General features: G+C 37.8%; 1 protein-coding gene across 12 annotated transcripts in view; it reads left to right on the top strand.

The window, feature by feature from the left end:
* CTNND2 (catenin delta 2) overlaps positions 1–21,331 on the top strand; it is a 632,676-nt gene that overhangs the window by 472,519 nt on the left and 138,826 nt on the right. For all 12 annotated transcript variants that reach the window (XR_010432020.1, XM_064661566.1, XM_064661477.1 and 9 more), the window contains one exon: positions 17,764–17,977. Coding sequence is in view for 11 of the 12 variants with exons in the window: in XM_064661566.1 (XP_064517636.1) it covers positions 17,764–17,977 (214 nt within the window). In the remaining variant the exon portion in view is untranslated. The remainder of the gene's footprint in view (positions 1–17,763; positions 17,978–21,331) is intronic.

The following is a 21,331-nucleotide window of genomic DNA, read 5'->3' as shown; positions in this document are numbered from 1 at the left end:
AGCACAAGAATTTCACTTGTTTTGAAGCACAGAAAACTCTGCTCTTTGACCAAATACGTAGCTTTAACATAACAGATGACTTGGGCTAAAGAAAAAATGCTATCTTGGTGGTCTTTCAAAGAGTGGAGAAAGGACTCACATAGAAATATGTAAGTTAAGAATGCTGCTGGTATTTCACATGCCTGACAGGCACTGAGAAAAAAAGCAAATTGAATTCACTAAATAATTTATTAAATATTAATCTGTAATGTAATGTATATGTATAATGTATATATATATATATGTATGATAATATAATAAACAATGTAATGTATACAACAATTTAGTTTATTTACCTGGTTGTATTGAATTTGAAATACAATGCAGTTGTTAAAAGTTTCAATGCTGGAGTTATCCAACAGGGAAAAAAAAAGTTCTTTTACCTTTATCAGTATTGAGCATCAAATTGTCACCCTGCAATTAATGACTATTTCATCCAGAGTTTCTGGAAATAACTGTCCTGAAATACTTTTTTTTTATTATTCTTTTAAGCATGACTTATACTGTATCACCTACTGAAAAGGTGATTAATGATCTATCCTCTGAATCTGACCATTCTTTCAATCTCCCAGTTTTGTTTTTGTATAGTGGCAGGACAAAGACCTTTATATTCTTTTTTTTGGAACAAGGTCAACTAAACTTTAGACAGAAATAGAAAATAGCAGCTGTAACTATAGGCATTTCTGAGATTACTAGCACCCTTTATGGTTTTTACCATTAAGTTTTTCTCTTCTAAAATATTTCAATTTCTGTGGCTGTAATGGGGAACACTATCTCTTGTTTCCTTTGTCCCCCCAAGAAGAAGAAGTGGAAATGCTCTTTAGAAAACAACCATGAAAAAGATACTCAAAAATGTTTAAAGTCTGGCTAGGGAAACTAGAGATATTTTTCCCTTCGTGACCAAGTTCTTTATAGTAGGTGTTATTTCTAAAGCACAAGTTGATCACAGGCATGCTTCTGAATTGGGTGGCATCACTCTAAATGTGCCTTTGTTGGTATGTAAGTGCAAATGCCATGCTCAGTTTTATGTAACACTGAGGTCTGCAAATGCCTTTCTCTAACTTCAAGGACTTTCAAACAAAGTTGGTAACTGTTTATGTGAAGATGCCCCAGGCTGGATACTAAGGTGTCAGAAGCCATTTACTTTTTCACAAAAAAACCCCTACCTTCTGGAGTGACTTATGTTTTATATTTCTGGTAGAATTTTTATTTTTCCCCTTCCAGCCCTGATCATAGCAGAAGAGCAATAGGTAAATGCAATAAACACTGACCATTGATAAAGATGGTGTTGTTATTTCTTGCGGGTGCTGCCACTTCTATGCTGCTCAAAACCATTTAGTGCTAGTCTTTATTTCAAAGTACAATTTTAACTGCTGCTCTTACCTGAAAGTTTTTCACAAATGCTACTTCTGAGTCCCTTTAAGTCTTGCTTAACAGCAAGGCAGCTGCTACATCTGCTCTCAGTAGTGCTTCTCATTCTCTACTTTTATTCCCTGTGCTGGGTGGTTAGGTAGTACAGCAGACATTAGAATGGAGTTGAAGAAATTGGATTATTTTTGCTAATGTTTGATAGTTGTTTTTTCATCTTGTGTTGAACAGTAACCGGCCCTCACTAAGGGTCTCACATATGTAAAAGGGGACATAGGTAGAAGGCTAAAGGCTGTAAAAATTACCAGGCAGCCCATTACAGTTAGGCATAATAATTCTGAAATTCAGAATCTCAGAATACTTCAGTAATTCTTTATATAAATTATTCTTTCATTGATGACAGTGAAGAATGTAACTAAAAGGCAAAAGGAAAGGAGAGAAGAAGTTTTGATCAGATATTTGAAAGCAAATGAAAAGCTGATCAGGCAGAAGAGCACAGGAAGACCCTTTCAGATGGCATTTTCTCCTCAGGAGAGGGCTCTTACACAAACAATGGTGAGATTGTGAGCAGAGCCAGAGTAGCTGCCCCTGGGTGCCAAGAAGTAACAGACAGGGGATACAGGAAAAGAGAAGCATTTTAAAATACTCAGCAGAGAACATTTCTTTAAAAGAGCACATTCTATTAAACACAGGATTCATTCTTCCACAGCATTTTTTCTTCCTGTAATGACATTTTCCTCTTTTGTATGAGGTCACCATGTAAAGGGATTGAATTGTGCAGTTTCACACGCCAACACCATTTTGCTCTTATGGAAGATGGCAGCCTGCCATCAGCTGCAAAGGTGTAACAGGTCACTCAGGGTTTCTGGCACCAATGATTGCTTTCTGCAAGCTAGGAAATTAATTTTTGCCAGCAAAGTCACAACACTTGAGATCCTTCTCTCAGGAAAATACTGCAAGGATACCAAATAAAAGAACAGTAACTGTTGAACTGTCCTGCCTGAAGCCTTCCCTTGCATCCTAAATAAATACTGCTGGATTGGACACTTTCCTCTTCATCTTGGAGAGCATTGCCATATACTCCCTTCAGAAGAAAAGTATCAGTCCAGACATTATCATATGGAGTTCTAAAACCTGAGTGATTGCCTGCCGAAATCATCTCTTTTCCAGCTTGCTGAAATTCATCATTCACATTCATTTTATCATTAAAATAAAGCTATTTCTACATCTTCTTCTGGGAGTTTTTCAGAGTGCCCAGAACCCTTTCAACATGGTACCACCACTTGTTCACATGTCAGGCAGTGGACATAAACGGTGCAAAGGAATTAATTCACCACAGCAAAACAAGGAATTTCCTATTCCACCATTTCGTATGGGCAGGCAGTTTGCCTTGCACCGTGCATCTTGTGGCATTCTTGCAGTCCCATTAATTTGGGGTGGAATATGGGGGCTGAAGATCTTTTCCCCTAGCCTGTTGAAAGATTTGTAAAACACAAACCTGGAACAGATGAAAGATGAATCCTCTTTTTTTTTGATTGATAGAAACGAAGCCCTTTTTTGCCCCATGATCAAAATCCCATCACTTGGATATGCTATGTCTTGTCTCACCTTCTTTCCACAGAAGATTTGTGAAAGCAACCTTTGTTTTCTGCTATTGCTTTTTTCTTTTTTTTTTTTTAAATCAGACCCTTTTGATTCCATCTTCTGACCTGTGTAACCACTCATGATCACTCTGCTCCCTTCCATTTTATTTATTCCAGCAGTCAGTGGCTTGAGTTCTATTTCTCTTTTAAGGCAAGCAGATATAAATGGTTTGTTTCTCCCAATGCTTTCTGCACTTCAAGCTCTTCTCTATTGATAGGTATACAAGAGAGTATTTATGATAGCATTTCAGTAACTACAGTGCCAGTTTGAAGTGCCTAATATGTCTGCTCTGGATGTCTCTTTATACTGTCTCCATGATACCCTCTCTCCTCTTATAGTTTGAATTGTGTGCATCAAAGAAACACTAATTCACTGCCTATAGTGCAAGCCTGTGGCTGAACATTTTTCCTCTTTAATATTAACTAAAACAACTGAGGCAGAAATGGCTACATTGGTCTTGACACAATAGTCTAAGTTAACATTGTTAAGACCACGTAAACTCTTAATGGTTTTAAAATATTTTTATTATTTAGAAGAATGCTAATAAAAAACACACTTTCATTCACTATCATTAAAGTATTGTAATTCTATTTCTCTCTTTAGCTAGACTCCAACACTGAATTACTAAATAATATTTATGAGAGTATATCACTCTGGTTTTTTCTTGCTAATATATTGTCTGTACTTTCCTAATAAATTCCAGAAACATGGATAAATATAAATATAAAGTGGTAATCCCTTTCACTTTTTTTTTAGTTTACTTTCTGTTTGGTAATTAAATCTTATACTGACAGTCTTGCTTTCAAAAGCATTTCTGAATGCATTTCTGTGTTTAGTTTTGCCATCTTACTTATACATTACCACTTTATGATATTTATCTCTTCTGATGAGAGAGTGCATGTCTTTGTTTTGTGCACGGTCTTTACATTGATTAAGGCTGAGTATTAATGGATGTCATTGAGCACTGTGCAATACTTCCACAATCTGTGCTTTCTGTAGCACAGAAGAAGTGGCATTTTATACTCTGGGATCCCTCTGGGGTCATTTCACCATGGTTATTCTTGATTTTATCATCAGGACACTGTGCCTGAATTATAATAATGATGCACTGTGTACCTGGCATATATTTCACTTGATTTAAGATTAGGAAGGTGTTTCAGTTGTTCAATAAATGAATTAATTACAAGCCCTAGAGGAGTGACATTTGGTTAAAGGAGGGAAAGGAAGATTTAGGATGTTAAGCTAGGATATTAATGGAAGACTGCACAGCAACATAGAGGCAGATTGCTGGGGCCAGTTCTTGTCTTCTAATCCTCTGCTCTGCTAAGGAACCCAATGAATGCTTTGGGTTTATTTATTGCCTTCACATTTCAAAATTATTCCTTTTGAAAAAAAGCCTCAATTGGGAATAAAGAGTCAGTATGGTAAAGAGACATGATTTTAAAAACAAATAAACAAGAGTGTATTATTTCATAAATGTAATGCAACATCTAGTTGTGATTGAGGTTTGAGTTAATGCTAGATAAGCAAAATGAGACATTTTGCTTACCCTCCTGTTTTCAGTCATTTTGTAACATACCATTCTTCCTCATCTTGAAAGGATACTGAGTCAAATTAATTTACAAAGTGACTGAAAACATTATTTTACAAAATTGTGGGCTTAATATTGAGCATATGTATTGGTATTTTCATCCCACACACTGCTTTACTGCTTTCATGTTCCTCTCCACCCACTGTCCAGTTATTCCCTCTCCAGGGAATAACCAAATGGACAATATTTTCCTGACTCTTCCCAGTTCTTTTTTAAGGTTTTTCTATGATACTAGTATATAGTCAGGAACAATTATTTAGAGCTAAAGCAAGCCAAAATCTTTTTTTTTTTTTGTTCTAGTAGTTAATGAATGTCCATGTTTCATATGGATAATTGCAAGTTTGCTCTTTGGACTATCCTGTTTATGCACTACACAGCAAACTGCTAGCAGTATTCACAAAAATCTTTGGGATACAGAATTTGACCTCTGTTCTGCTTCTGTTTAGGGTCGTGGCACTAGTCTTCTTCTGGGCTGAGGTCTTGAACAACAACCTGCCTAGACCTCCTGATTATCTGGGTTTGGCATTCACTCCTACAGTGTCTGCCTCACTGGATATGAGAATACTGGCTAAAGGTTTCTATCTTTTTCACCTCTGGACAGTCCAAATAAGCACATAGAAGAGAATTTTAGGGATTAAACTTGATTAGCCAAAAAAAAAATCAGAAGTGAATATCTGGTGATAGTGCTTTTTAAGCAGTTAGGAGAAAAGAAAAAAAAAGTATTATGTGTGCAAATGAGTGCCTTCATGCTACTTTCTGTGGTATGCATCAGATGCAGGTGGAGCATTGCACTGTGTTGTGAATCTCTCTCCACTGGTCTGAGGAAAGCATGTTGCATTTGTATTAAAACATTTGCAAAAGCTGTATCTTTTATGTTTGAAAATATTATGTCGTAGGGAAGGAAAGGTAATACACACTGAAAGACATAGGAAATATGATGTTCCTACATTTTGAATAGGCAATAAATATATTTGCAGCCTTTTCCAGCAGTATAATGTTCTACTGTATGTACCATGGATTTCTTTCTATTCATAACTCTCCTGTCAATTGCTTCTCTGATTTATTAGGCTGATGTGTGAATGCAGAGGATTACTTTCCTATTGTAGAGCATATTTTTTTATTACTGCTCTCATAGTCCAGCAAGCCATGGTAAAATTTTGTACACTATATATAGGAATAAAATAACCTAAATCGATATCAATATCTGTAATTTGATGCTTTCTCAACACATCTATACTAAAAAGGTTGGCAGCAAAATTATTTCAATAAGGTGAATCAGTCCTGATAAAAAGGCCCTGCCAAATAAAACTTTTAAGGTAAAGACCATCAGTTGCTCTTCAAAATGTATTTAAAAATACAAAGAGATGGCTGTTACTAAGCTACTGAGAATGGTTTCAGCAGAAGGCATGGGTTTGTACAGACATAAGAACACCTGAAGCTCTAAAATAACAATGCCTACCTGTCTATCCAGCCACTGCAGAAAATTATTTGAAGCCATTTAAACCAGTCCTTAATGTAATCTCAGAGTAAACCTGTAGCAGTGGTGCTGAAGTCAGTCCTGCTCCTCCAGGGTTTACACTGGTGTAACTCAGACTATGACTCATACCACAGAAGGGATAAAGGAAAAACCAAGATATTAAAAATTATCCATTTTGAAAGTCTGAAGTTTTGTACATTTTTTACTGGTCATGGGCCAGATTCCCTCCTTCTCATCCTGGAAAAGTACTACTTACTGATCAATGACTGACATTTCTAAGATTGCTATGTTTTAGAGACTGTGGTTCAAGCAGATATGGAAACGCATTAGATCTGTGATATATAGCTTGAAATGTCATTTGGAATATAGTATATTTGGAATATAGTTTTTTAGTTTCACAAAGAGATTTTATACATTCCTGCATTCTTATCTGTCTAAAAAGTAGAGACTGTAATGCCCATTATAGGGATCATTTAACATATATAAAGAATTAGTTCATGCAAAATGATAAATGACACAATAGGTCCAAATCAGCCTTTTATATTTGAGCTGTTGCTGCCACCACAGTTGCTGAGGAATGAGTGGGCAATCTGCCCAACTGTGTCAGCAGCACTGCTGGGTTTGGCTCTTCACTTCGCTAGACATGCTGCAGGCACATGGTTAACCAAGCAAGGCCCTAAATAAAGGGACACACTCCTTACTCCACATACAGAAGTATTACATGGTTTTGGGTGAAGGTTTTGGTGAGGTTTGTTTTTTTTTCAGAACTGCTACTTTGCTATTCTTATGTCCAGAAGGAACTGAAAAATTGCTGCAACTCACAAGCTTTATGGAGTGGTAAGCAGTGTTAGTCTATTGGCAGTGAGGTAGCACCATTTTTTCATGTTTATTTTTTCTTGTTTCTCATTTCTGTATGTTTTTTCTGTATTCTGCTGATTTAGAAAGATGTGTAGAGTTATGCTGGACAGCTTTTGGAAAGTGTCATCTGAAGCTTATTGGCTTATTTAAAGTAAAGTGTTGGGAAAGTAATAAGGAAAGAAATAGAGAACATTGCTGGGACCTTCTGCAAGTCTGTGTTTGCATGCCTTGGATACTGCATGAAGTTCTGTCTTCCCCTATTTCAATGAGTATAGGAAATCTAGAAAAAAAAATAGAATTGTGGATTTTGAAAGGCAAAGAGAAACTGAGCTAAACAAATGGGGGAAAAAATATTCAAACCAGTACATGTATATATATGTATGCACATACATTTACTATAACACATACTTTTATACATATATAATTTTGCATCTTGAACTGGGGGTATTACAAAGTGCATTAGATATGAGGCAAGTGTTTACTTGTGCTGACTTTTACCTCATTTATAAAACTCATGTAAATGGGGAGATGGAGAAAAGATTCTGCAGTGCAGCTTTCTGTAGCACTGAAACTCTAAAATTACAGGTTGTATTTTGCCTTTGTGACCTTAGACAAATATTTTAATTTTATGTGCCTGAGTTTCTATTAGCAAAAGTTCCTAGCAAAGAGAGATGTGAGAATGTGTTCATGAGCTTTTGAGGCAGTAGCTTGTTCCCCAAATACTTCAACTTTAAGACAGAAAATTCTCATGTGACTGAAAGATTCTTTGAAGGATAATACATCAGTTATAAGAAGAGAGTACTTCTTGTTTCAATCACAGTAGATAATGCCCTGGGAGCAGAGGTCATAAGAGGGCAGTATGATGTTTGATGTAATATATTGTAAATATATTTTTAATCTGAGAAGTGGCACGCTGTTTATTCTGTGAGGCAAACTGTCTGAGGTAGCTACAGCAAACACTGAAAAAGGATTTTTTTGAATTTCCTTTTAGAGCTGAAATGTCAGATAGAGTTGTTCTGTTGCTTAGGCTTAAATGACTGAAAAAAATTAATTTTCTGTGGTCTTTTTGTTGGTGACCCATCTTGTTCCTAGATGATATTTGTGTTCCCATTGACTAAATCCCACTAATAATATGCTCAACTGAGTAAAGTACAGCTTCAGAATTTTCATCCAACTCTGAAGTTCTGTCCTCTCCTACTGTAGGAATATTTGAAATAGTGACCTACTGCTTTCTCTAAAAAAATTAATTTTTCTTTGCATAAAAAAAAAGAAGTTGAATTTTCTATATCTTGTTTAACTTCACTAGGTATCTGGTTATAGGAATACCAGGATGTTTTTAGTGGAAGTATATATGTCAGTTCTTTTCACAAATAATAAATGCAATCCTTCATTTTCAAATAGATCCTTAATTATTTTTAAATACCAGAAAGTAAATGATCCACACCCTCGGTGTTAATCATCATTTTTCATTTAATTTCAGGCAGTACTAAGTCAGTGCTTGAGTAATGCCAAAGTCTTCACATCCTAAATTAGTATTGCCATTGCATCATCTATAAAGTGCACAGTGCTGTGCCTTCTTTAGTATTGTGTGGTTTTTTACTGTTTTGAAAAGCAAAGACCCCAAATAAATATCAAGTAGTTACAATACATTCTAAGGGCCTTGGCATGTGTGTATTTTACCTTATTTATGTGTGTTCCTCAGTGTTAGTTTATAATGTAGTTCAATGCCAATGTGTTCATTTTAGGAGATACTGCTTTTAACAGTGGGCTTCAAAATTGCTTTTCTGAAGCCTTCACATCAGACGAGCACTTCAGGTCAGCTCTACACTTGCAGTTAGAAGTGTTGCTTGGAAGATTCCACTAGTCCTTGATGTTTAGAATAGGATGCTTGTGTTGTCCTTCAAATTAATGTTTTTTAAGAGTTTAGGGTAAAATGCTTTACAATTATAGGTAACTTATACCTAGCCAGGGATTTTTTTTTAGTCAAATATAAAATTACACTAAAACCTTGATTTATAATAGGTATAGCCTTCCTACCAAGCATGAAAAACAAAATGTGTCACAGAGCAGAATACAGTAAGGCTTACGGACTGAGAAAGCAGCACATTTATTCATACCTTCCCAAGGCAATTTTAGAACATGATTTTGAGTCTCCTCCTGTTCAGAAAATGTTTTTGAGGCTCTGTTAACCTCACATATAGATCCCAAGATCTAAAGAGGTCATTTAAGAGATACAGGGAAAACAAAACTGTACTCAGTAACAGAAATAAGATACCCAGTCCCATAAGGAAAGCTCCTGAGTATTGCCCCCATGCTGTGGATCCTCACATATCGCACAACCATTCCACCAAACACCCACCTGGTTTCTACAGACACATGAAATAGATCCCCTTCCTTCTCCATGCAGTGCCGTTTAGCACACAAGGGAACAATTTTTATTCAAGTAGAACATTGTATATATCCTGGTGGTTGAATTTATTTACATTATGCCTCTTCACAGCTTTATGTTGCCTTTGTGTCTGATCTGAAAAGTCCTAATGAGAAAGCCATTCTTAAATGGGACCTAGATCCAAACCCTGATTTAGATTCCTTAAACAAATTAGACTTTGGAGTTAATGCAGCAATTTGCATAACATTCTCCTCTATTTTCAGCTAAAATTGCTCAGCACTTTTTTAAACTTGTAGCAAATTACTTTGCTAATGAGACTAAATTACCCTGTGATGTTACAGGTAAATTTGTCTGTAATAAATCTCACATGCGTTTGCAATGTACCGATTTTGTCTTGTCTTCCTGTTGTTCCATAGACACATGAGAAGAAATAGTGGAGAGGATTTAAAGTTTGAACCACTGCATTTATCTTAAGAGACCTACTGTACTGAATGCTATTCCCATGTTCTGATGGAGATTTGTTTTCTCCCCTTCACATCTGTTTTAAGTTTTAGGAACTAAGTTTCCAAAACTAGCTAGCAATGAGGCTGCCTGTCTTCCAAACTCTTCTCTGATAAATAGTGTATTTTTTTTCCTCTTGGGTGGAAGACATTTTAGTAATGTAAACAAGACAAAGATAAGTAATGGAGAGAATTTTTGATTGCAAAAAAAATCTAGAAATGTAATAGTTTCATGGATATAAATGGTCAGCGCAGTCAAGTTGCTCTACAGCCTGTGGCCTCCTGGACTTTCCTGTTGTGCTGTGGTCTGTGTGGGCACACCGGTCTGCTCAGACAGTGAGGCTGAGAAGAACAGGGTGACTGTAGTCAAAGAGCGTCTCACAAACACCACACTGCCTGCCACCATTTAAAAATTCTTGGGCATTTTGTTCAGCTCACTTGCAGCTTCTCCTTCCAGCAACAGAATTGCTTGAAATCTATTCACATGTGAAATAGTAAGCACTTACTCTGCTAGTTAGAAAACCAGCATCTAAGAACATTAAAACCAATTATTACAAATAATTTCCAGAAGCAGACCTAAACTGAAAAGTCTTTTTAATTTGGTGTTTATTGAATATATACTGTCACCTGTGCTAGCAGTCACTTAGTTTTTAGTTCTGCTCCATATGTAACACCGTGACATTAAAAATAATTCCATGTGTTTAAATACTTATATTTTGATATATTGAAACATGCTTTCTTAATAATAGAAGTGTCACAGAATAAGTGGTGGATGATGCTGTGTGATATGTCAATTAAGCTGGCAATTAATATCTATGATGTGTAGAAAGGCTTGATTGTTGTTAGATTTCCTTCACCACCTTTGGATGAAGATTTATTCAAAAGTGATTATTAAGAAAAATGTGGAAATTAAGCATCTAACCATGAATTAATCTTTGAGTTAGGAATGTGGAGCTGTTAATAGTGGAAGACTTAATGTCTTATTGTTAAGAGGAGATTGTGTTATTTTAGAAACACTTTATCACTCTGTCAGTCTCTAACAATTTTTGTCACCTGCTCTTAATCCTCTTCTGTTTCCATTATATTTTACTTTGTAAGGCAGGGTAGTCAGAATTAAATGCAGAGAAGGATGTTCCAGTTATACCTACTGGCAAAATTTGAACAATATCTCAGATACCCACTTGCTGAGTATAAATAGAAGAGGAAGGGTGTTTGGGTTTCTATCACAGCTGTATTTTTAGTCTGTTTTGGAATACTTAATTATCTAACAATCTTTGGCTAAACTGTTTAAAATTTGAAGCTTCCCTTTTCTTCCTTTTTGTATCTCTAGCTCTAATTTTTGCAGATTTCCAAGGGATGGAAGAGGCAATTTCCATTATGCAGTGATTGAAAGAAAGGGTTTTGCTTCTTTTCTTTGCTGCCGGGCAGAATAGAATAATTTTTCACAGATTTCACAACTTATATTTCAAAATAGGGTTCAAAACCTTAGTAGTAGTCAAAACAACTAATGTCAATTAGCTTTTACTTGCTTCTGCTATCACAAAGACATAAGCAATAGCCAGATTCCAGGGTCAGTTTTCTCATAGCTCAATATGAAGAGAGGTCAGTCACCTATATTTTGTTCACTTTTGTCTCACCAGTATCTATCCTCTAGAACCACAGTGTCCCTGATAGCTCTTTCCCACATCTCCTATCCAGCTCATCAGCTATTCCAGCTCCAAGTTCACTAGTGTTACGCCAATCCAGAATATAGACCATCCTCATCCAGGAAAATTATTAGCAATTAGGATTAATAAGAAGATAAAGCCAGACTGCAGTGATCAAGCGAAGGTTTGGCTGGACCAGCATACTTAAGCATAATTTATTTATACATCTCATCCTTCTCTATTTTCTCATGTTATTCCTCCCCCATGCATTTGGATATTTGCCGTTTCCTATCTTTGCCCTTCTGCCCAAACATCCCGTAGTTTGGCACATTGTCACAGTCCCTTGCAACATCCCATCGGGGTGCCCATTTTACCAGTTAACAAAGCTCAGGCTGAACCTCTCCAAGCCTTGGAGCAGTTCCTTCAGTAGCCCATCAACCAGTGAACTCCCAGACCTGGTCTTTTGTATTGTCTCTTGCTTTATAGGATTTGTGTATGTAAGTGTGGTTTATTACTTTTCCTGTCTCATCTGTGTTTATATGCTGGACAGCCACTGAGCAGATGTCCTCATAAAACAGATGTCCTTACATTCCAGGTATCTACATAGCCTTCACATCCTACATTTCATTTCCTTCCATACATCCAACCCATCTATTGTATTGAATTAGAAAAGCAAGCTATCAAGCAATTCATACACTAAAACCGTACAGTAATCAAGTGTATATGTATAGAGATAAATAGATAGATATAAATAGATATAGATATAGATATATTGTTTCAGACATATCATCAATGTATTATTGACTTGTCTAGCCAACACATATGCTTCAGGCTGGTCATATGTAACTCCTGGTAGATTAAGTATTGAACAGTCCACTGTTGTGGTAAACACCATTGAATCAAAGGTGTCTCTGTTTGAGACAATTTGGAGGGGCAGAGACCTTGGATGGAAGTCTCCTTTCTCTGATCCAACACCCCTGGTTCTCTCCAATACAGAGAGAGAGATATCAGACACACCGAGATGTAAGTGAAAAAATAACTCTTTATCAAGAGGAATGCTAAACAGTACTGATAAAACTGGGTTGAGCTAACCAGAAAAATTCCCAAGCTCCTACCACCAGACCAAAACAAGATGGTGCCAGCCTCCCCCCACCCATTAAAACCCGACAAGAATAGTTGGAGGGTCAGTGCTGGAGTGAGGCTGCAGTGCTGGCACAGGCACAAGACACCCTCCAGAGCCAGAGATGAGACCTGGTCACTGCAACTCTGATGGTGGTTGTAGTCCTGATCTACTGAGGTGGGGGTAGAGGCCTGAGTGGTAAAAGTCCCATGGAGTAAGGGAAGTCTGCCTAATGAAGTCCATGTGGTCTTTTATTGGGCTCAGAGTAGGTGGGAATGCCTCTGGTCCCACCACTGGGGCGTTTAATTCTTCACTGGATGATAAATGCTGGATCACAGAACATTTGGAGTGTCTTTGACACCTTCTAAGCACAGTTGGATCCATTATGGCCACTAGCAGAGATGCATATCTTCAGGTCATGTGAGTGAATTGTCCTGATGTCTCCCTGAAGGGAGTTATCACACATGAGTTATTTGTGTAAGGACAGAGAAACAGCTTGTAGCCTGAGGTGGCAGGTGTGCATGCCCTCTGAGTCATCAGCCTTCCAGTCTTTTCACACTGGTGGATAATTCTTCTCCTAGGAGAGTACCACCCTTATCTTAAGTCCCTCCCCACAGTCTAAATTAGTAGGCATATTTGGAGAAAAGAGAAAAGGTGAATACCAGAGTCTCTGTGTAACCCAGGATAAAAGGTCAGCCTAGAAACTGATAAATTCCATTTCTCAAAGGATCTTGTCATGTGATATCTAAGCTGTCCTTGTTGGGAACATAATTATCACTGCCTCCAGTACTGACCTGAACCCCTTCTTGAATCCAAATTCACTTTTTATTTTCATTGTGTGGGTACCAATACATTCTCAGATATAATGCAAAAAAACTTCATATGATACCAGAGGAGACTCTGGCATCAAGCTGACATGAGTGCACTTTCCTCAATCTGTATACTAGAGTCTGATACCTTTTGCTGTCCTGTCTGCCTGTGTCATGGCATCATGGGACTTGACAAGAGCAAGTGCTTCTGATCAGCAAGTAGACAGTGGCATTAATGGCAGACAGCCAACTTAAAGAAGAAAGTTTGAAAAAACTCTCTGCTTACCATGGATTTTTATTTTTTTTTGTGTGTGTCAAAATTAATGTAATTTCTGTTCTGTCAGTTTTTAGTTTGATTGGAATAGATTCCTGATTTATTAGTAAAGCTGAACAATGAATTCAGACATGCATGCTGAGCTTCCTGGTCTTGATAGGGTTTGCCGTACACTTCATAATGCCACATGTGGAAGAGCACGGCTCTTTATTTAACAGCTAACAGCATTTTCCAAAAATGTACACAAAATATTTCTAGTTTCATTTCCTTTGCCTCAAACAAATAGTTTCATTTCCTTTACCTCTATTTCCATAAATTTAAGTAGATTCTGGTAACATCCATCACAGTCTCACAATTTGTCAGGCATAGTTGAACCTGCTGGAGAGTATAGTTTTAAACAGCTATATACATCTGTGATGGAAACACAAAGCTGGGGTGAGACTTCTGGTGAATAAGGGCTGCTGAAAAGAAAACAAAACCAAAAACAACAAAGCAAGACAGTAATCCAGATAAAAAACAGCATCAGAAACTGTGCCTCCAGTTGTGAACAATCAGCTTCATCTCTCCCCGCTTGACACAATTTCTCTGCCAAGTATCTGAGCTTGGAAATTCAAAGAAAGTTTGCAAAATAAGTCTTGTCTTTCCCAGGTAAGAATAGGGTCTTTCTTCAATAAAATTTAACACATTTTATCAAGTTATGTAAGGTGTTATGTAACATCTGTTTCATTTCTGTTGTATTACCCATATTTTTTTTTACAGAAATGCATTTTAGATTAATATTTTATGCTCTCGCTTTTAAGAAACTGTCTTTGAATCATTTTGGTCTGCTGCTGACTTCAGGTTCCTGGGAGAGGAGGAGCTGCATGAGCTGAATAGTAGTGTGCTGTCAGCTACCACAACTGAAGAGGGAAGATGCAGATTTGAATGTGTCAGAACCACACATTTCCCCTTAGAATGAGCAGAAAATAGCAAAACTTGTCACCTGAGAGCATCCATAAACTGCTGAGGAGCATGAGATGCCATTTGGTTGTGTCCAAGAGGAAGAGTGGGGAAAAAAGCATAGGCACAGTCCCTCTGAAAGGAGGGGCAGAGTCTTTAGATGAATTACAGTACCCGGAATAATTTTTGCTACAAAGTAATAATTTTTCTCATTCTTAATCTTTTTTTTTAGCAGTGAAGCAATTAAAATATTCATTCAACATATTGTGCTTTGAAAATATAATTCACAAAGATCAGCAGGCATGTTTTCATTCTGTCGTTCCTGATATTACTCATCACACCAGGCAACTCATTTATTTTTAACTGTCTTCTTTCTTCTATCAGATCTTGTTTCTTTTCAGAGGTTGAAGTGTGAAGCTCAGTGGTTGATTCACCTTTTGTAAAACTGAAGCATAAATTTTTGTTCCTAGTCTGTTTAGTAGATGTCATTTGTTTTGTCATGTAGGTGGCTCTTCGTGTAGCATGGTTGGTTTTGAAAATCTGGTCAGCAGAGGAAGCAAATGTATTTTAATATGAAGGTTAAATGATGATATATTGTAAACCCAAGCAAACAAGCCTCACTGCTCACCTCTCCCAGATAAACTTGGTACATTTTTCCCGGCTCGGAAATGAACTAATTGATTCATTGCAAGTCATCCTGTTTACATGGGAAAGTTTTGACCAGTGAGATATATTGCAACACCTTTTCTCTTTGACCTGTTTATCTGGTTTCTAAACTGAAAGATGTCATGGTTTCTCTGAGCAGCAGAAGCATAGATTCTCAAAAAGATTAGTGAACTTTTCTGCCTCTCATTGATATATTTTACCAATGTCCATTCATATCTCTGCACTCTCCACATAATGGTGGTTGCTGTAGTCTTTGAGGTGACCTGCATATTGCTCAGGAAGTTGGACATGAAGTACTCATATAAAGCCTATTTAAGGGAAGATATAAACACTAGCATTTTGACATTTAGGACAAGGCTGTGTTGTAACTGTATAGGCATTAAAACATTTTAATTTAACACTGTAACATCTTGGTATATACACTTTTTGACTACACAAGTGCTTTATTTTTTGGTCTTGCTGTTATTAAAAAAACAAGAATGTGCCAGATAAACTGGTAGAAGAAAGAGAGATAACTTCTGTTTCAGCAGTGAGTAATTTCATATAGCTCAGTTTTGGAACCTCAAGGGCTGACTCATTTTTCAGTCTTTATTTGCAGTGAATTGTAGAATCATAGAACCACTTAGGTTAGAAATGGCCTCTAAGGTCATCAAGTCCAACCATTAACTCCAAAGTCTATCATTAAGTGTCACATCTACACGACTTTTAAATACCTTTAAGGACGGTGACTACCGCTTCCCTGGGCAACCTGTTCCGGTGTTTGACAACTGTCTTGGTGAAGAATTTTTTCATAATATCCAACCTAAACCTCCCCTGACATAACTTAAGGACATTTTCTCTTGTCCAACCACTTTCTGCTTGGGAGAAGAAACCCCCACCTGGCTACAACCTCCTTTCAGGTAGTTGTAGAGAGGAGTAAGGTCCCCCCGAGTCTCCTTTTCTCCAGGCTGAACAACCTGAGTTCCCACAGCTTGTCGTCGGGGGACTTGTGTTCCAGACCCTTTGCTGCTCAGTTGCTCTTCTCTGGACTCACTTCAGCCCCTCAATGTCTTTCTTGGAGTGAGGGACCCAGAACTTGACACAGGATTCAAGGTGTGGCCTCACCAGTGCTGCGTACAGGGGGACAATCACTGCCTAAGCCCTGCTGGCCACACTGTTGTTGATACAGGCCAGGATACCATTGGCCTTCTTTGAGACTGGGCACACTGCTGGCTCATGTTCAGCTGGCTGTAGACAGTTCCTTTCACAACTGACATCTTTCCAGCTAACCTTCCACAAGCCTGTAGCGTTGCGTGGGGTTGTTGTGACTGTAACACAGGACTCAGAAGTTTTCCTTGTTAAGGCTAGTGTTAGATCCATGAAATGCCATACGTCAGTATGACTCCCCTCTGCAGAACTGCAAGAACACATGCCCATGCAACAACAGCTTCACAAATATTTCAAAACCTTTTCGTCTTAAAAGTAAAATGACCAGCTGAAGTGCCTGGCTGGCTTTGTGCCTCAGCCAACGACACATATGGGGAAACTTTTTGACAGAGATGTCTGTATAACTTGCTTGAAGCTAAAACGTCGCACTCTTTGGATGTTAGTTTTGAATAAATGTGGCCTCTTAAAATTAGATTCAAGAGTGGTTGATGTTTGAGAAACAAATAGTGCCAGAGAGTAATAAAGTATTTGTTGGAAATAGATTTTATAATAAATTGTACTTGGTATTCTTGACCTTCTTGATCGTTTGCTGAAATACTTTTGTGCTTTTTCTATAACGATATTTTATATAAGATATCGCATTAGAAATTTATTTTGTAGGCCACTTTGTTTATGCATAAGACTTCTGTTCCTACATCACTGAAGGGTCTCCTTCAATCTTAGTAGAACAAGCTTGCCACAATGTTTTTGTCATCCTTGTCTGTTTGTGCAGACTTCCTCCTTTTGCTTTCATCTTTGCTCATCCCAATTCAGTTGATATAGCATCCTTACTGAGACTACAGTAGCTGCTCACATTCCTAGAAATTAAATGTGAAGGCAGGACTACTTAAAACTTTATGACATTAAGTGCTTTTTTTTTGTTTACTACAGTCTTGTGGTTTTTCCTCTAGCTTGTGATGTGTTACACTCTTAAAGGAGATGATGTTTCTCCTGCGCAGGAGAAACCCTTGCCAAGGCAAACCTTGATGAACCATGAGCAACCTTCATGAGGCAACACTCTTGGCTGACTTTGACTGCTTTTACAGAGGTTCAGGTTTATCAGTTTGTACAGTTATGTCGCCACTGGAAAAATAATACAAGGAATCAAAGTAGTGTAATGTAGCAGCTTTGCAGTGCTACCAGCACACCTTTGCTGGCCCACAGCCTGCATAAACCACAGCTTAATTTCATTGGATAGCTTTTATTAATATCAATATTCATTCTCTAACTTTATGATTATCATTTTGGCCTGTTTCAGATAAGAAGACAAGGTGGAATACAGTTACTGGTGGACCTGTTGGACCATCGGATGACAGAAGTCCACCGTAGTGCCTGTGGAGCTTTGAGAAACTTGGTATATGGGAAGGCAAATGATGACAACAAAATTGCTCTGAAAAACTGTGGTGGTATCCCAGCATTAGTACGGTTACTCCGCAAGACTACAGATTTGGAAATCAGAGAACTGGTCACAGGTTTGAATCTTTCAATATTTTTATTCAAACTGTATATCAGTCTCGCAAGCATAGTTCTGTGCTGCATGCCACTTACTCCATCAGTAAGTATTTTGTTACAATATTATTTCCCATAACAAAAAACTTTCAAGCCCTTTGGATATATGTAATGTATGAATAGCTTTCAGTATCATGCAGTTTATAGATGTAGGCATGGCTTAAGCCTATGATTGCTGGTTCACTTCGTTCTTGGTTAGCCATGAATGCTCTTGCAAGAGATGTGCTCCATACATAAATATGTTGTGGTGGGAATCCTCTCCCTCCTGTCTGGTGTAGGGCTGCCCATGCAGAAGTTATATTTTACTGAATTTGCTTAGAAGCTGTTACTCATTCCTTTTATATCCTATATAGTGAGAAGGAGAATTTGTTTGGGGGTTTTCTACCTTTCTTGAGGTTCTCATAGGAAAATGGAATACTGTGTTGGAGAGGTGGACAACATCATCTTCTTAAGCTTTTGTTTCTGAAATTTGATACCATGCTATGTGATGTGCTATACACAGAGCATGCAGGTAGTGAGAGTTTATTTTTTTTCTTGATAGAGTAGAATCTGGTCTTTTTAAGATTGTTTGGACTTTGTCCCTTCTGAAATTCAAGGGGGAGGGGAGTGGAGGTGGTGTTCAGAAATACAGGAATGCTGTCAAACAGGGCTGATCTGAAACATTTGGAGGTGTTTTTTCCCCTTGCCCCTAAGTTATCCTATTTAATATGCACAACAGAAGCTAGATGGTGGTTTTTTTATTTTTCACTTTGTGACTTAATTTTATGTGATTGTTAATATCAGTGTGGTGATTAACTTAAGGCTACAAATAAGAAATATTTTCGTCATCCTATTTTCAATGCCTGTATTTTTGCTATGATTTTCCTACTAAAATATGTAAGAAAATGTCTCATTTCTGTCACAGAATCATCAGAGTGCATGTTATCTATGCTTCTGCAGAAATTACTTACCTTTTGTTTCAGGCCTCATTTAGGATACAATTGATAGGATTATCATCCTTTGGTTGGCTCCAGGTTCCTTTCTTGAGGGTGTCTGAATAAACTGCATGGTGTTTATTAAATGTAGATTTTTATATTTAATTTTGTGTCTTAGTTGCAACACTTATCACCTCCTACTTGTTAGTCAGGATTAGTGGGGCAGAGATATGGGGTTACATGAGCTGAGATAATGCCTCCTGTAGAGTGATAGAATTACTGACAGATCTAATAAAGTGTAACCACTACTTTAGATTCAACTTACTTTTTTGTCCCTTGGTTATGTTGTTGGTGTCCTGGCTCCAGCGAACATTTTTCCTATTTTTTCTGAGTAGTGAGAAGCAAACTGCTAATAAACATCAGCAGTACACCTGAGCAGTCACAGTGACACTCCCCATAACATCTGTAAATGGAACACATAATGTCATTAGGTCATTTTAAGAAAATATACGGGGCTATGGTTTACGTTGATTCCATTGCACAGAATGTTGTTAAATTTTCCTAAATTCCCACAGAAAGAAAGGATGTGTGGGCTAGAATGCCCTCAAAGTGTTATTGCCAAGAGGAGTAGGTCCTGACCTTCAGTGGTAGGCAGTAACCTGCCTTTGTACAGGTAGATGCAGCTCCCAGGGATGGTGAGCATCAGGAGTGTTGGACATGTATGAAAGGGGAGAAAAGCGAGATGGTGACCCTGAGGAATGGAATCAAAGCCAGTGGTATTTCAAGATTTTATTCCTGGTTTCGTATTGGGTTTTTTGTTTGTTTTTAATAGCCAGTACATCCCAGAAGGCCACTGCTTGCCCTGGCCCTGTTTTGTGCCTTTCAGAATGTAAATAACTAGTCCTTGCTTTCAAAATGCAAACCTGGTTGTGGTAGTATTCTGCAAAGTGTCCTTTCAAAGTAAGGCTCATAGTTGCAGCTCTCATCTTGCATCTCTTAGGAAACAGGCTGAAGTCACACATCTGAATCAGTTCTCCTTTGCTTTTTCTTGTAAAATCTTGTGGTATGACAGCTACCCCAGCTCAATTCCTTCCTTCTGCCCTTTCTGGGGAAGGAAGGGTAGCTCCTGCAGCAGATTCCTCAGTAATGAAAAGATTTGATTTGGTGGCAGGCACAAGGAAAAATAAAAGAATTTCTTCATGCTTTCCATCAGCCTTCCTGAGCTGAGGTGGCAGGAAAGTGATTATTTCAGTAGGGTCACTATAGCCTGAAGGAGATACAGAGAAAGTAATAGCAAATGTCTGTTTTGGGAGTAAACATAATACCTTGAGCCTTTCTATCGCATGTTCATTGTGCATCCTGTCTATATAAAAGCTGCACTTGTTTGTTACTTTTAGAGAGGACATGAAGTTCATGCCTTAGGAATTCATACAGGCTCTGACATTGCTGCCCCTAAATACTCCTCCAGCATTTGTCCTCAGAGCACTTCTCTTAGGTGGGGAAGTGTCGTTATCTTGGTTTTACAGATGGGGAACTGGGCCTATCAGGTATAAATGACCTGTCCAGAAATGTGGCAAGATGAAGGTGTGAATCACTCTGAATAGGCACTCAGCTGCAAGGGAAGAAATATGAGCAGGAGTGGTTTTTTAGCAGCTCAATTTGTCTGGTAGCAGTGAAGCATTCATTGCCTGCCCCAAGTACCGTACAGCACTCACCAAACAGAGCGAAAGTTCTGATATTAGTTTCTTCCTCAAACATGCACATTTTCTTCCTTTTTGTTGCTTCTCTCTAAGGAGATTATAACTTAAATTTCCAGCAATCTCAAGACTGGCTTTGGAAGGATATTTAAACCTACAGACCAGCTTTCTATCCTAGTAGCTCCTTGATTGTCAGAGTTGCCTTCAGCACCATTTGTGGCTTTTCCTCTTTTCCAGATAGTTCTTTCTGGCATAATCTCTCGAAAACAGAGTTTTTCACTTTGTCCTTTATCTTGTCTTTCTCCTCTTCAGTAGCAGAGGTCTTGGGCTAATACTTGAAAACCTTACCATGCTCCAATTTTTGGATGCACAAATTTAACCTTATAGCAAAGTATTAGAGCTTCAAGGCTCTCTCATGTCAAGCAAATGATTTCAGTGCAGGCTCCCATGTAGAAGCAATGAGGGAACTGTGCTCCCTGGCTGTTATGAAGTTAAATGGTGTTAATGCCTAGGAACTGCTTCCTAAGATATGGAAAGATTTTTCTTACAGAAACACTTCCATAGTCACAGGTTTTTACTAGAAGAATGTGGATAAACTGAGGTATGCAAATGGATGTATACATTTATGTGAAAGTGAACTACTCTGTTAGAAATAGAGATGCCAGCATGGCTAAAGCCTCTGGTAATTTCCAGAGACTCAAGGAGA

This window comes from Pseudopipra pipra, chromosome 1, assembly GCF_036250125.1.
Source record: "Pseudopipra pipra isolate bDixPip1 chromosome 1, bDixPip1.hap1, whole genome shotgun sequence".
Lineage (NCBI taxonomy): Eukaryota > Metazoa > Chordata > Aves > Passeriformes > Pipridae > Pseudopipra > Pseudopipra pipra.
The sequence above is the reverse complement of the archived record's forward strand: the minus strand, read 5'-3'. Positions and strand labels throughout refer to the sequence as shown.